The 17,908-nt window shown below is 35.2% G+C and overlaps 1 protein-coding gene across 1 annotated transcript in view; it reads left to right on the top strand.

Annotated features, from left to right (window-relative positions):
• The window catches only part of YL-1 (Vacuolar protein sorting-associated protein YL-1), a 71,449-nt gene that overhangs the window by 21,747 nt on the left and 31,794 nt on the right, over positions 1–17,908 (top strand). The window contains exon 4 of the mRNA XM_090408302.1: positions 10,089–10,170. Within this exon, the coding sequence (XP_090264428.1) occupies positions 10,089–10,170 (82 nt within the window). The remainder of the gene's footprint in view (positions 1–10,088; positions 10,171–17,908) is intronic.

Below are 17,908 nucleotides of genomic sequence, written 5' to 3'. Positions count from 1 at the left end.
CAGCAAACAACTGAATATCTCCCCTTAAATCATTCCTTATGTCACTGATATACAAATTAAAGAGTAGTGGATCTAGTACCAAAACCCGAGGTATATACCACCATATACTACTCTATGTTATCTGTCTGTCTGTCATCCCCGACCCCCATCCATGCTACTAGCCTCATATCCATTCTCATTTGCTCCAGTTTTTGTAATAGTTTTCCATTTTGTATTCTGACAGATGTCTTGGCAATGTTGAGTAGATAGTGTAGCATTACCTTTATTCAATTCTGTTCTTACATTTATTATAAAATGTGAATAAGTTACTAAGACAGGACCTACCCTTTACAAAGCCATGCTGCCCAGTATAGAATATCTAATCTCAATCCATCCACTGTTGTATTTTATCCTTCCCCAACTTTTCCAATACTTTTAGAACCACTCCTGATATATTAATTGGTCTGTAGTTTGCTTCCTCTGTCTTGGAGCCACCTTTATGCAGTGGTACTATCTTACCCTTTCCACTCCCTTGGAACCCTGCCAGAGCTGAAACTTAGATTGAACAACTTCATCAGGGGAAGTCCAATTTTTTTGCACATTCACGTAGTACACTGGCTGATATGCCATCCAGTCCCACTGCTGTGTTTACATTCATATTTTTTAATATGCTGAACACCTCCTGTTCATCTATCTCAATGTTGATATGCTTCTCTGTAAAATCACCACCTGAATGATACATCTTTGGAAAGTTATCACTCAGCAACTCAACTATTTCTTTTGGTTCAGTCATTCCTATGAACATTGTTTAAAGTCATTCTACCATGGTCATTTTTCCTCTTACTTGCTACGTAACAAAAAAAAAAACAAACTGTGTTTGAGTTTATTTTGGCCTGTTTGGCTAATTCTCTCTCATAGTCTGATTTGGCTTTCCTTCCCATACTAGTCACTCTTCTTGCTTGCACTTTGTACTGCTCATGAGTATGCTGATCACTTTTTTCTTCATATTTCCTCCACAATGCTTTCTTTTTTGCAGCCCTTGTTTTATATCCCTACTCATCCACTTAATTCCTGGCCTTGGGTATGCAGTCTGATACTGCTACTCAAGCAATCTCTGAAAACTTGCCATGCACTACTGACATTCCTTCTTTGTAGCTTCTCAAGCCACAGCACCATTCCAAGATGACTCCTGAGTCTCTCATAATCACCAGCCTTATAGTTGAACTTGACAGAGAACTCCACATATTTGGCAACTTCCCAGAACAAGATTGCATGGTCACTATCCCTAGTTGGAGGCATAGTGTCTACCTTGGTTATGGATATATGTTCTGATGCTATTATCAGATCCAACACTCTCAAACCCCATGTCACCTCTGTAACATGTTGTTTATGTAATTATTCCTTAGCTTCTTTTTTTTTTTTTTTTTTTACGTATTAATGGACTGTTAAGGAGCTGTCCTTAGCCCTTCCAAGCCATATCTCCCAAGGATAAGGTGGTTAGTCCTATGCCTCCCAGTGTGTCCTATGTCTGTAGATTTGTGTGTTCACGGGGCCAGTTTGTCTGTTCTGGGGGACGAAAAACCCACGTTTCTGGGCGAAAAAAACCTGCCTCTGTATGAGACCGGCTAACTCTCCTTTCGTTGAAAGAGACCAGATAAAAGTTCCTTACATCACTGACAGGTATCAAACCCAGGTCTTTCTGATCAAATGGCTTCGTCTATACTGACTGAGCTATGGAGGTTCTTAATCCCTTAGCAACTGTATAAATCCCATTTCCATCTTGCCATTCTCCCCCTTTTCTCCCTCCAGTTGTTCCCATAGTTAAAGTCTTCCATAATAATTATTTGGCCTACACTCATTGTGCTAATCTGCCAATTCATGGCATCTGCATCTTCTTGTGGACCCCCATGGTGACGTATTTTGTCCTGTTTGCCTCTGTCTCATTCTAGACAGCCTCAAATGACTTTCCGACCTAAAATCCTCTTTAACTTCTAATTTTGTTGGTTGTAATTCTTCAGCTATCATCAGCAATACTCCACCTCCTGTCCTGTTCCCTCTATCCTCTCTGAATATACAATGCCCTTTACATTCTATCCCTGTAACTATGTCATTTCCAGTCAACCAGGTCTCATTGATGCCTATAATTTTTGGCCCAATCAAACTGACCAATGCCAAAACTCCTCACTCTTATTCCTGATACTTATTGCATTTGTATGCATGCATTTCAACATCCCTTTGAACCCCTAGTTACCCTTGTTTAATGTCATTAGCAACCGCCCATTCAAATCAGAAACCTGTGAAATCCCATTTGGCATTGCATAATCATTACTGTACGAGAGTGGTCTGAAAAGTTCTTGACCTAACAATGAAAAAACGAATTTATAATTTCAAAATTATTTTTATTTTTCAACATAATTTCCCTTAAGACTAATATATTTGAATAAAGAACTTTTCAGACCATCCTCATAGGTAGGTATCTCTATTGTTTTGTTCATTGAGTATACATCCTTGCAAACTGAATTTATTTTCATTTACTTTGTGAACCCCTATGGCTTAAAATATTTCATGAAGTTCTTTCAAGAACTTTTCAGACCACCCTCGTACATATGCTCATTTATCACAGGGGCCAGACATGTGCTTCATTTCATCCTCCCTAATATCTTTAGTTTCCCTGGTTTTGCACTACCACACTCTCACTAAATAACACTTTCTCCAAACATCTAACTCCAAACACATTCAAATGTAGTCTTTTGAGCATATATAAGTCCTTTCATCCATCAAATTCACTCCATATATCAAGAAACTGCATACCATTTCTCCTGCACAATCTTCTCAATCATGGCTCTTCTTCTCAGTTCTGTCCTATCATACTAGGGCAGCAGACTCGCAATTTTCATTTTTCAAATAAAACATTATTTTTCAGTAAGCAGATTTTTTATTGTATTAATTAGTGCATTTGCATAACAATTGAATGTAAATTAACTAGCTTATTAATAGCTATTAATTAGAATCTTTCAGCACAAAATGTGGTTGCAAGACTAACTAGTTTGCTTCTGCCTTGCTAATGGAAATATACAAATACAACAAGTGGGGAACTTGGCTAATTGAAAAAGTCACTAATAATAATAACAACACTCCAAAAACTTCCAGATTGTTTTTCCAAGTATATGGTTTTAACTTCTAACCTTTTTTTTTTGGTTATTCTGCTTAATCAAATTGAATCTCAACTCTTAGTTTTTCTAGTACCATTCCCATCTTACCTCCATTTTTTATTATTGCATTCTTATCCACAAAGATTTGAAGACTAGTAACACACCAGCAGCACTTTGGATTGGAAGTAATGGTTCACTGTGAGATTCCTTTCACTTTAAATGTAATGATTACTCATATTGTTCACTTTGATATATCTTGTCTCTCAGTTCATTATCCTTTGATTAGTCTTGTTTTCAAGTGTAATTCTGGTAGTGCCATCTAAAGTTTATGCTGATTTTATAACTTATTTCTAAATCTCATATGTGATTCTGATTTCACACTTCATTCAATATATGATAACCAAATTATCTCTTGGCTCAGACATTTCACCAGCAAAGCTAGCAACAGTCTCTGAGCTTCTTTGACAGAATGATTATATCTGGTTGTAAGAGCAGAAATGCAATGACACTTCTGCTCTTACAATCAGACATGATTCCAGTTTTATTTTATTTTTTTACAAATTTATTAAAAAGGCACAATGTTAAAGAACAGAATAAACCTCAATGTAGCAGAGATATTAACACAGTACAGTATTGAAGTATTACAACCAGTTTTAAAATAAATTCACCATTAAGTAAACAAACCACTACAGGATTCAACATAGTAATTTGAGACACAAGACTCAATGTCCATCCAATAGTTCTGTGTAGTGCCTTTTTTTAATTTTTTTTATTTTTTATGGTGGCAACATGGGATAGGGTTTCCAGTATTTTTGAGGAAAAATAAGGAAATTACTAGAAATTTCTGAAATTAGCATAAATCAACCTTGTAAATCAATGGCCTGCTGTATTCAAACTTGCTTCAGCCCTTATCAAAAATTAACTACCATATTTCCAAAAAATCCTCATTATCTAGATCACCTGTTTCTTATAATATTGAACTATTTTGGTCATACTGAAAGTAAACCAATATTCAACTGGATGATACATCCAGTTGAATATCCCTACTACAACTGCTCTGGAGTTAAATACTATGCCAATTTTTACTGACCATCAGATCCAGTGGGAGAAAACTTTAGTATAAAGATGTATATACTCAACCAAAAATTTTGAAGACTTATCATCAGGCCATGAGTGGAATAATCTGGATTCCCTCAAAGGTCAATAGAAGATGCAAATTCAGAGAGTTTTGATCATTCCACTCATGATGAGGCATGCTGTTTTGAACTCAGTCTGTATTGCATGTGTATCTCATTCTTATGAAAATACCTTAGTGCCAAGGCAAAATATCAGCTAATAATAATGTAATAAACAGTTATCATCTCAAATAGCTATTTTCTTTCATTAAAAACATCTTTATGGAAGGGATCTACTAGTTCAAGAAAGGAGAATATCATGTAATCTATTTATGTAAATGTTCAAAGAAATATTTTGATTTATTAAAACATTTCTTTGAGCATTACAATTATCAATATCCCAGTCATTGGAAAGGCTTGCATGTGATTTCAAGCATGCATTATAATCTTTTCTTCCTTCTGAAGAAAAAAAGGGAAAAGCTCATAGTTTCTAGCTCAAGTTTAAGCTTGATATACAAGTTTATACTTGTATCAGATGAAAATCCTTCAGACCCAAATGCTTTACCATATAAGCCTTCCCCATTGCTAAAAGCACTTAAGGTGATACACTTTCTTTTTTTTTTTCCTGCTTGTATATGGGAAACATGGCTTCTGCATTAATTTAATCTTGGTATCATCATTTTTTGTATTATGAAATACAAAGGCAACTGATGTAAAGTCAACAGCTTCCATATACTAGGAGACTAGTTATGAAGTTACATTATGCATATGCTTGGGTATAGGATTAAAACAAGAATATAATTTCTCAAGTATAATATACATTTTAACAAGTGGAAAAATGCATAACAATTTGCTGTTTTTCTTTCTTCACCCATTTGATGCCTTCTCCAAACATTTTTTTTAAAACAAACCCTGCCCACAAAAGTGATCCTAGACACCAAACATGGAACTTTTTACAAACCACTTCAAGCCTCCAATAAGCAACATGATAATCTCTCATTACACATTGAAATTCAGCTCTACCCTAAAGGCATTCATAAACATCCATGCTTGCTGTGGTATTTAAAACCATGACCTATTGTAAATTATACTTACCAAGAGATTATAGTTTTGTTTAATCCTTTATAAAGGATTAAACTTATTAAACACTTTGTGGTCATGTGTAAAAACTTTGTAAACAAAACCTATAAGTTGGAGAGCTGAGATTCTATCCACTTGGCCAACCAGGCTGGCCAATATAACCATATATTTTCTAATGATTCTCCTGTTGAAGCTGGGACATTGTTGCTATCTTTGATGTTGAAACTTATAGGCTTAGGACAGATTTGTTTATCATATCCTGAACAACTTACTGAATCAGGATTACATATTGGGTTTGGAAATAAGTGTCTAAAGATTTTGGTAATTTATCAGAATTATTAAGCAAGAAAAATGGCACCTTATTGAAGCTCCACTTTGCATGACAAGATCTTAGATCCCATACTTAAGTATCTCTAAATACTTAAGTATGTTTATGTTTATGCACATTCAACAAGCATGTGCACTTGTTGAATGTAGCAAATTCCAGTTTTATAAACTGAGACCTTCCCACTGGTAGTGAAGTTCGGGCATTTAATAAGCTTGAATTAAGTACTGTTTCAAAATGATGCAGTTCATTTAATTCAAAATAGAAGAATGCCTAAAGACCTGAGATTTTGCAGGAGCAGCTCAATGAAATACATGAAATCGGCTGAAATACAGAGAGATTTCCATTGCTTGACTGTGGCTTCATTGTTGTTTACACTGTATAAAAATAAAAAGCATGCCTTTTCTTCTCTTATAGGGAATGGCCTCACCTATTTAACTTTTGAAGACTGTCTAACCCTAACCCTATCAAACTTTTGAAGGCTGAGTTGGCAGTTCAATCTCCACTGGTAGCCAATCAGAGACAGCTAGCCCAAAACTATTGCTAATTATAAGTGGCAGCTGATGAAGAGACTGCCAAACAAGTAATTATTCTGCCATCTCTTGGTACCTAACCCTAACAGGATATGTTCTTGTCTGAAATAGTGTGGGTTTTGTGGTCAATTTTTTGAGTTTACCAAATGAAAAAAACTGAGTTTCTGGTAGGAAAAAACCCGCTTGCCCGCATCACAGATCAACTAACTTGGGAACCTGTTGAAGAAAGGCTTAGAAAAAAAGTTCCTCCAGTCTGCAACTAGACTTGAATTTAAGTCTATCTTTGGGCAGCCTAGTGCAGTGGATTCAAGCACCACTTCCACTGAGCTACACAGGCTTTATTTATGCTGTTGTTATTAATAATATAAATATCACTACTGGCATGGTTATTAAAATGATAATCTGAAATGTAGTAGTGCAAAAGAAATAATTACAAGAAGATATGCAACTCATGTACTTTAAGCAGGAAGAAAAGACATTCATGTAAACAAACTAAAAAGAGTGCCTGCTGCTGAATTGTTTTTGACTCATTTTAATACTAATTTTTGACATATTGTCAACAGGTGTGAACTGTATAAAATTAATCTAAAATTAGAAATAGGATAGCACATAATTATCTTTATTGTTTGTGAATTAGTACATCACCATTTCAGAATTTAATGTGTAGAACTGCTTTAGCCATTCCTAATCTTCTTCTGAAGATTAGGAATGGCTAAAACAACAGTCAGAGACTTGTCTAGAATCTGGAGGGATGAATCTTTCTATCTCCATGGGAACAAAGGTGAGGATTTCGGATGCAGCTGTTTTTCCAACATCGACTTATTTATGTGAGACTTGGAACTTAAAGAAGCCTGATAGGAAAAGGTTAACTGCTTTTGGGATGTAGTGTTACAGAAGGCTGTTGAGGATATCATATACTGAAAGGCAGACAAATGGATGGGTGCTAGTAAGGATCAGTAGCACTTTAAGGCTTCTTAAGGATATTGAGAGAAGAAAGTTGAAATACTTTGGACACATTGAAAGGATGGAAGGAGGATTTCTTAGAACAGTAATAAAAAGTAAAGTTCCTGGGAAAAAAAGTAGTAGACCGTCAATGAGATGGATGGATGGTGTATCTGATCTTCAGGGATTTGAAGCCTCCAGAAAAGCATGTGACAGGACCACATGGTGAGGATTGGTGTGGCAAAACAAGCATCTGAGTGATCATACAGTGTCTGTGGAAATCCATTGAACAGATGGATATATAGTTACATTTTAATACAATATTAGTAAATCTAAATTTGTTGCTCTGTCTCGCATTATATTTGCATATTTATATACATAACAGCAAACCATAGTACCAGTCATGGTTATTACAAATGCACATTAACATATGATCTCAATATAGTGTTCTAAAAGAGTTTCTGCATTTTTTTTTAAAGTACTAATATAATCAACATGAGTGTGTGTGTGTGTGTGTGTGTGTGTGTGTGTGTGTGTTATGTAACAAAATAATACTAACACTGTATTGTGAATGCTGAAAATGAGAATGGTAGTGAGGTGTTGGTGCTTTTTTTCACTGAATGCTTGATTGTTTGGCTATTACAGGACCCTGCACATTCCATGAGAATACTTTTCAGAAAACAGATATGTAACTTTTAAAATGAGTAAATTTTAAATTGTTTGCAAACTGCAGTTGAATCTCATTATAATAACTAGAAAGTTCCAATTAAAATTCCTTAAGCAAATGAGCTGTTCTAAAGAAAAATTGCAGCATAGCAAACTACCTGCTATAACAAACTATTCCTGTGGTTTCCTACAAGTATAATAGGCATGACTGAAACAAAGAAAACAAAAAAAAAGGTGAGATCTTTCTAAGTAACAAATACAAATTGTTATATTCAGGGAAAAGAATTAGCTATACTATCATCATCATCATATTCCTGCCATGTACCCTCAAGAGATGTACAGGATATGATAGTACCACATGAAAAATTTACATCATTACTAACTTATCTACAGTTTTTCTCCAAATCAGCCTGTTACTTGTCAAGACTCCAACATTATCAGATCTTATGTTTCTATTGTCCAAGGCATTTTGTACCGTATCAATCCACCTATATCTTGGTCTTCCTCTGGGTCGTTTTCCTGCCAACCTGGCAGAGAACACGTGTTTTGCTAATCTTTCCTTGCCCATTCTGTTTAAGTGACCACACCACCTGAGATTAGCTTTGCTAACGCATTCCTGGATGTTGACAATTCACGTTCTTTCCTAATATCCTCATTTTTAATATGATATTGCCATTGATGCCATCTGTTCATGGCCATAATCTTTCTCGGGACTCTCATATCTTTGGTCAAGTGTTTTACTTCTGACCCAGCTCACAGATCCATAAGTTAAAACTGGTTTGAACACTGTCTTGTATACAGCTAATTTAGTGTTCCGACTAATTTCTCTCTTATTCCATATGAATTTATTCAATTGACTTCTCACCATACCAGCTTTGTTGATGCTGTTGTCTATTTCTATATTTAATTTACCATCTTCACTAAAAATCGTGCCTAAGTAGCTGAAATGTTTTACTTGTTTCACAGGTTCTCTGTTCACAATGCAGTTGATTTTCAACGATTCTGCCTATTTTCTATTCAGCACTAAATACAAGTATAATCTTGAATGGAAGGCAATATCAAGTGATGTGGGCAAATCCAAATGGGGAACTGGATAATGACTTATTTGTGCCTATGTTCCCATAAAAGGTTCTACTAAGGAACAGATGGAAGAATTTTGGGAGGCATTAGAGAAGGCAGCTGAAACAATGAAAAAGGAAAAGTAGGTACTTGCTAACAATAGAGTAGGAAATGATTTTCAGACATATAGTAATGTTTTGGAAACATTTGGAAAAAATAGCAAAGCTAATAATAATGTTAAGTGCCTGCTGGATTTCTGTTCAGGACATGGACTAGTTATTACTAACACCATGTTCCAGCATACTGTGCACAAATTCACATGGAAAAGAAGATGCAAAATATAAGAAAAGTCTCATTGACAATGTTACAGTTGATAGCTATGCTTTCCCACTGGTTAAGAACACAAGAGTATACAGAGGATTTGAAATAGGATGTAATCTCTATTTAGTTTTGAGGAGAATAAAATCCTCCTCAAATCAAAAGCAAATCAAAATTGAGCAGTTTTCAGAGGTGAGCTGTTAACTCAAATACACAAACATCATTCAAGAAAAAATGAAAAAGAAGAAAGCATAATCAAAAGAAGTCAGTTTTATGCTCTTAGAGAATACAGAGAAAAATGTAAGTAAGTGAAGTGCTATGTAAAACTAGATAAACAAAAGTCATGGAAGACCTTGGTAAAAATAGAAAATAAATATCAGGAAGCTGGCAAAATATTCTGGAGGCTATTGTAAAAGCTTAGAAATGGAGGAAAAAGTACTGTAAAAGGAATTGAAGGTGATAATGGTAACACGAAAACTGAAGATAACGATATTCTAGATGTCTGGAGTAATTACTTTGAAAGACTGCTAAATGAAACAAGTAGTGTCAGCGCGATGGTAGAAAATTCCCAATATCAATGCAGTCAGGAATACCTATCCATACTTGAAGTAGAAGCAGTCATTAAGAACCTGAAATGTGGAAAGGCAAAGGCAGCTGAAGTAGATGAAATTTGTCCACAAATGCTCAAATAGGGAGGTAAAAAAACTTTTACAATGACTGCATTGCATAATTCAGAAGGCCTGGTAAGAGGGTCCAAGATGATTGGAGCAGAGCTCTCATAGTACAGGGAAATAAAACTGAATGTGAGAATTACAGAGGTATTTCTTAGTAATTTACAGAGGTATTTTTTAATTTTGAACTGTTTATCATTACTATTAAATAAATACACATTATGCATTTTTTTTTCCCTTAATCTCAGGAACCAAAAAGAGAAGAGAAGCCAAAAGTTAAACAGGAAAGAAAACCTAAGTCTGAGAAAGAAATACTTGACATCTCCTTTGGTAAATATTATCTAATAGTAGAATAGACTGATATTTGTTTTAGTCTGAATTTTACTGTTAAACCACACATTCAGTTCCAACCTAACATACAAAGAGTCTGAAAAAAGTCTAAATAATACATATTACAAATAAAGTAATATAACTGTTCTAGAAATAAGTCAGCCTAGTAGAAATTAGTATTTTTTCCATTCATTGAAGGTTTTAAACATGCAGGGAGCCCCACCCCCCTCCCTTAAAGTTTTGGAACATTTTGGTTCTGCTGAACAAAGTTTAAGAAACAGTACTCTATAGTATTTCCTCACTGCTTCAGAAGTAGTGATGTGAGTCAGCTTAATTAAAAAAAAAGGAACAGGTATAAAGGAGAAAATGCCATAACTGTTATCTGTCAGTACAGTTTGCAGTAATTTGCTTATAACTTAGAATTTCATCAAGTAGTTAGTTACAACATGCTACAGCAAATTGTATGAGCCTTCCTTAGTCAACCACTAATGTAATAAAGGTGGTAGATAAAAAGAATTGATAAATCTTATTGTCAGGTTCTCAGACTAATCAAATCAGTAGTCCAACAAAGATGCTGGACTACTGAGTTGATTAGTTTTTACTTTTCACTCATCTAAAGCATCTTAGCTTCATTCACTCCATCTACACAGTCTTGCCATAAAGAATGTTACAACTTCCACACACCATGTGCTGCCCACAGAATTGTGAGAAAAAACAAGCATTTGCATGTTTATCAATAGAGAGTTGTCTAGCTATTCAGGTTAACATGCAGTGAGATTATGAGAATCATGTAGCTGTAATAGCACTTCATAAGTTAGGATTGCAACCACCTGTTATTTTCAACAGGCTAAAAACACTCGGGATCAGTAGGATGTTTATGTATTGGACTATTATCTGTTATAACAATACTATAATACTATAGTTGTAACAATAATGTTACAACTTCCACACACCCTGTATCTGACTGCCAAAGAACAGGTCAACTATGCTGCATTAGGATGCAACAGCTTGTGAGAGCTGTGAAAGCTCGTCTCTGCCATAATCCTGTGAACATTTCCCAGAGAATGATGTCACATGTACTAAATGACAGTACAGTAACGAGGATATGAAGCACCTGTGGCAAGTGTCTAACTTGCTCCCCTAACCCAAAAATGACAAAAATTTTAAATGTAACAAGTTAAATTTTACTCAATGCAGTATGTTAAATACTTACTATTAACCAGTGGTGAGCTATAAGGGGCTCGCCCCGAGCCCTTTGTTAAATTTTTCTCAAATTTACAAGCCCCTTATTTTTCTTGTTTACTTTTTTATTTTTACAAAAAAAAAACATACTTTTTTGAAATATATTATGTGACAAACTCATACGGTAACCTAACAAAGTGATTTTATTAAATAACATATTATAGTTACTGTTACTACCATTTTACAAATAAGAATTCACTTTTGGTAATCTTCTTTTAAGTGTCATCCCCCTAGAAGGAGGCTGGCAACCATTTTGGTAATCACATATAAATAAATAGTATTATAAAATAATGCCCTTGATTGGTACCGTTGATTATCACTTCAAGTTTAAAAACAAAGAGAAATATAACGTACTTCAATATTATTCATCATCATCAAATTCCTGCCATGTACCCTCAAGGGGTGTACAGGATATGATAGTACTACATGAAAAAAAATTACATCATTACTAACTTATCTACAGTTTTTTTTCCAAATCAGTCTGTTACTTGTCAAAACTCCAACATTATCAGATCTTATATTTCTATCATCTAAGGCACTTTGTACCATATCAATCCACCTATATCTTGATTTTCCTCTGGATCGTTTTGCTGCCAACCTGGCAGAGAACACTTGTTTTGCTAATCTTTCTTCGCCCATTCTGTTTAAGTGACCATGCCACCTGAGATTAGCTCTGCTAATGCATTCCTGGATGCTGACAATGTCAAGTTCTTTCCTAATATCCTCTTTTTTAATATGATATTGCCATTGATGCCATCTGTTCATGGCTATAATCTTTCTCGAGACTCTCATATCTGTGGTCTCTAGTCTTTGGTCAAGTGTTTTACTTCTGACCCAGCTCTCAGATCCATAAGTTAAAACTGGTTTGAACACTGTCTTGTATACAGCTAATTTAGTGTTCCGACTAATTTCTCTCTTATTCCATATGAATTTATTCAATTGACTTCCCACCATTCCAGCTTTGCTGATTCTGTTGTTTATTTCTATATTTAATTTACCATCTTCACTAAAAATCGTGCCTAAGTAGATGAAATGTTTTACTTGTTCCACAGGTTCTCCATTCACAACACAGTTGACATTTTCAATGATTCTGCCTATTTTCATTGTCTTTGTCTTTTTATTGCTGACCCTTCATACCATATCTATTAAAACAGTTATTCAATTTAGTCAGAGAATCTTGCAGAGTTGTAGCGGATTTATTTAGAAGTATAACATCGTCCGCATAAAGCAAAGAGCTGACATTAACATCTCCAATTTTGATATCATGTTTAATATAACTTTCCTTCATAATGCGATTCATATAGATAATGAATAACAGAGGGGATAATGTACATCCTTGTCTCACACCAGATTTAACATTAAACCATCTTCCTGTACTTCCTTCAATTCTAACTGCTGACTTACAACTCAAATAAAGACTAAGTATTGATTGATATAATGCCCCATTGACACCATATAACTGTAGCGTATTGAATAGCTTCTCTCTGCACCTTGTCATATGCTTTTTCCAAATCGACAAAACAAATCGAAATACAGATCTTTGTTATATTCCCATGCTTTTTCGACTATTTGTCGTAAAGTGAAGATCTGATCCTGACAGCCTCTATTTGGTCTGAATCCAGCTTGTTCTTCACCAAGCTTTTCTTCCACAATTCTTCTGAACCGTTTCTCAAGTATACTTGCATAGATCTTGCCAGGAACACTCAGTAGGGACTTACCTCTTTAATTCTCACATTCAGTTTTATTTCCCTTTTTATATATGGGTACTATGAGAGCTCTACTCCAATCATCGGGAATTCATCCCTCTGTCCAGGCTTTCTGAACTATGCAGTGCAGCCACTGTAAGACTCTTATACCACCATACTTCAGCATTACTGGTCGAATATCATCTGCTTTTCCACATTTCAAACCTTTGATGCTTTTTCTACTTCAAATATGGATATGTATTCCTGACTGCATGCCTGGTCAGTGTTTTTACCACTGTGCTGTCATCACTGCTTGTTTCGTTTAGCAGTTTTTCAAAGTAATTACTCCATACTTCAAGGATATATTTTTCTCCCGTTTTCATGTCACCTTTATCATTTCTAACTCCTTTTATATTCTTTCCTCCATTCCTATGCTTCTTCAACAACCTCCAGAATATTTTGCCACCTTCTTGATGTTTATTTTCTATATTCTTACCAAAGTCCTCCCATGACTTTTGTTTAGCTAGTTTTACACAGAGTTTAGCATTCTTCATTTGTCCCTGTATTCTCTAAGAGCACAAGCTGAGTTATTTTCCTGGAACTTTTGATATGCTTTCTTCTTTTTCCTTCACTGTCTCTTTAACTTCCTGTGTCCACCATGGATTTCTAATTTTTCTATCCTTGCAGACAACTTCATTACATGCCTCTCTAGCTGAATCAATCAGGGCTTTCTTCAAGGCTTGCCACTGAATCTCCAAGGTTTGATTCCTGTTCTCAAACTCTTTCATTTTTTCTTCAATAATCTTTGTGTATTTTAGTCTATAGTTGTAGACTAAAATACACATATGAGAGATGCTCAACTTTTATTCACTTCAAAACTTTCTTACATGTTATTCTTTTCAGTATGAAATTCACTTTTATCCTGCTCAAGACTAAATAGTGATCACTTCCAATTTCAAATCTTCTGTACACTCTGGTGTCCTGCACCAGGGAGAAAACATCACTATCAACAATAACATAGTCAATGAGACTTTTCTTATTCCTTGCTTCTTCTCTCCATGTGAATTTGTGCACATTTTTATGTTGGAATATGGTGTTAGTAATAACCAGTCCATGTCCTGAGCAGAAATCCAACAGATATTTGCCATTATTATTAGCTTTGCTCTTTTCTCCAAATTTTCCCAAAATATTTTTGTATGTCTCACAATCATTTCCTACTCTACTATTTAGATCCCCAACAAGGACCAACTTTTCCTTTTTCATTGTGTCAGTTGCTTTTTCTAAAGCCTCAAAAAATTCCTCCACTTCTACCTTAGTAGACCCTTCTGTGGGACCATAGGCACAAATAAGTCTCATTGTCCAGTTCCCCATTCTCATATTTGCCCACATTACTCTACTTGAGACTGACTGCCATTCAAGAAGATTAGCCTCGTATTTTGTGTTGAATACTATGGCTACTCCTTCTTTTCCTTGATTGTCATTGCCTGAATATAACATTTTGTATTTATTGCTCAGAAACATCTCACCAGTTTTTGTCTTTTTTATTTCAGTCACCCCTATTATGTCGATCTGGTACTTATCTAATTCCTCAGCTAGCTCCATTTCTTTGCCATTCAGGCTTCTTATGTTGATAGTACCGATCTTTAACTCTGGTGATGTTGAGTTGGGGTGTGTTTTCAGATTTGTTCCAGTAGCCGACTTTTCGCTGTTCACCCTGGTTCCCTGGCAAAAACAACGGGGGCCTTGTTTAACAGGGCGACGCTCCAGCCGGCATGAAATTTTGTCATGTTGTACCATCATTTTTTATTTTGGTTTAACCAATAAGAATACAATTTGGTCAGCTAAATCCCAAATTGCCAGCCCATCCTCGTTCGTTCAGTATCCAAGTAGATACTTAACAGGGTGCACGACAAGAAGGTGAGGATTGGACATTAAGTCAGAAGCCCTGGTCGGTTCTCTGCATTCCTTTAAAGGCTATGTGGAGGTGTCCTCTCAGTTATACAGCTTTGACCCTTAAGCACCCATTCAATATGATTGTGTTTAGATAATATTTAATTATTTTTTATAGATTGTCATAAAAACTTCTATCGCAAACAAAAGAAATTAATTTTGTTTATAAAAAATGCAGACTATTTCATATGTGCAATTATAAAAGATTTTATTCTTATTATATTTTGATAGTAAAAAAATGTTTTTCTTATGTAGGAATTAACACAGATGATTGTGTGCAAATATTTCATGTTTAGATCATGAAATATTGGTTTAAAATGATAACCTTTACAGGTTGTCCCTTCATACTTTTTGATTGGCATTTGTACACAAGCTGTATTAATAAAAGTTTTTGTGAAATACGACTTGTTTTTTTGCTCGACGATGCAAGCTCTTTGTTAAAATTTCCATAGCTCACCACTGCTATTAACCCCATTAAAATGAGTTGCAGTGTGTTGCAGAATATGTGTGTCTAACGTGGTGTATTGCCATAATTTGAAAATTCAATATAAAATAGCAAACTTTTATATCTTTTTTTTTTTTTTTTTTTTTTTTTTACTTTTTGCACCCGTGGCAGGCGTCTCTTTCGCCATGCCCTCGTTACGGCACTGCTAACTGATGATCTGGGAGTGAGAGTATGATCATTCTACTGGATGCTTCCTAACACCACAACCTATGTGATGTAACAGAGATAAAAATCAAAGGCACTTCTCTGGTAGTACGTGAATAACAGACACAGAGATATCCTCTTCACAGATGAGAAGATTTTCACCATTAAGGAGTCATTTAACCACAAAAACAATCTGGTTTAGGCCCCGGATGGTTGACAGCACATGCCATAGCACCCAGCATTCAGAGAGGTCATCATCTCACATCAGGGATGGTTTAGCGGGAGTGGGGGATGGCATATCAGGGGGGGTATCCAAGTTGCATTTCTGCAAGAAAGGGGTCACAACCTTCACCCAAGTGGATCAAGACACCATGGAATGTGTGGTCTAACAGGACTCAGCACCTACACACAAGGCGAGGACCACACAACAGCAGTTAGAGATAAATGTGTTCAACCACATATCATTGGTCATCTCAAAGTTTTGATCTGAATCCGTTGGACTTCAAATTGTGGTCTGAGCTTGAGAGAGTAGCCTGCAAGAAACAACACCCCAGCACTGCCAGCCTGAAGGAGGATTTGGAGCTAGCAGTGGCAGTGTTTCTGTTGGATGTTGTGCATGCTGCCATCAATATGTTGTCACGTGGATTTTGGGCATTTCGAACATTGAGTGCTGTTATATGTGCACGTTACACATGTGGTTTGTATGTGCTGAAAGCTGTAAATGATTTACTGATAGATTAAAGGTTTATGCACTGTTCAAGTTTTAACAGTATTTATGGCTATACTAGGTATATATCTTTGACTTGATCTGTTTTTTTTTTTTTTTTTTTTAAGCTTCAAATACTTCTATTAAAAACTTGTGTTTTAATATGGTTCTACCATTAATGTCATCTATTCACTTCTAATTTTTTCTCAGAATTTTCATTTCTGTGGTGTCCAATCTGTCATCAGCTCTTTTATTTCAAGTCAGACTCAGATCCATATATTAAAACTGGTTTGAACACCATCTTGTATGCCGATGGTTTGATGTTTCACTCATTTATCAAATTCATGATACATATCCCCTTGGAAGTAGAGGATACTGTCAACAATTTTCTTCCTAATTAATCCATGATTTGTTACATCACCAATAGCTATATGACACGAACACTTTCATTTCAGTTTTAGAAGACTGACATTTTAGTCTTCTAAGGCATTATTAACTACATCAATCCACCATTATTAACTGCATCAATCCACATTTGCTAGCCTTTCTTTCCTTTCGGTTTAACTGACCAATACCACCTAGCTGTTCACATAATCTTAGATGACTATCATATTCCTTTGTGATATCTTCATTTTTGATATGATTCTTCAACTGGTGCCATGTGTTTACTCTCCTAATTTTTCTCAGCGCTCATGTCTGTAGCCTCTAGTCCTAATGAATTGTTGTATTTCTAACCAAATTCTCATATCCATAAGTGAAAATTAGTTTTCACACCATCTGTTATAGCATAGTTTTTAGTATTTTGGCTGATTTCTCTCTTATTCTATATAAATTTATTTCACGCTTTCCACCATACCACCTCTGTTTATTCTATTATCTATCTCCAAATTTAATTTGAATATTCACTAAAAATTATACATAAAATGGCATGAGTATTTTACTTGTTTTATAGGTTTACTTGGAGATTGCAGTTGATGTTTTCTGTTTTCCTGCCTATTTTCATAGCTTTCATCTTTTTATTGCTGATGTTCGTTTACACTTCTTACAGTAGTTATTCAGTTTAATTAGTCCTAAAGACTACTTGTAATGGATTTATCACCATCATCATCAAATTCCTGACATGTACTCTCAATGGGTGTACAGGATATGATAGTACTACATGAAAAATTTACATCATTACTAACTTCCTATCTACAATTTTCCTCCAAATAAGTCTATTACTTGTCAAAACTCCAATATTATCATTATCAGATCTTATATTTCTATCATCTAAGGCACTTTGTTCCGTATCAATCCACCTATATCTTGGTCTTCCTCTGGGTCATTTTGCTGCCAACCTGGCAGAGAACACTTATTTTGCTAATCTTTCCTTGCCCATTCTGTTTAAGTGACCACACCACCTGAGATTAGATTTGCTAACGCATTCCTGGATGTTGACAATGTCACGTTCCTTCCTAATGTCCTTGTTTTTAATATGATATTGCCATTGATGCCATCTGTTCATGC

Source organism: Typopeltis vanoorti, chromosome 18, assembly GCF_054136105.1.
Source record: "Typopeltis vanoorti isolate ZY-2024b chromosome 18, IOZ_Tvanoo_1.0, whole genome shotgun sequence".
NCBI classification, from domain to species: Eukaryota; Metazoa; Arthropoda; class Arachnida; order Uropygi; family Thelyphonidae; genus Typopeltis; species Typopeltis vanoorti.
The sequence above is the reverse complement of the archived record's forward strand: the minus strand, read 5'-3'. Positions and strand labels throughout refer to the sequence as shown.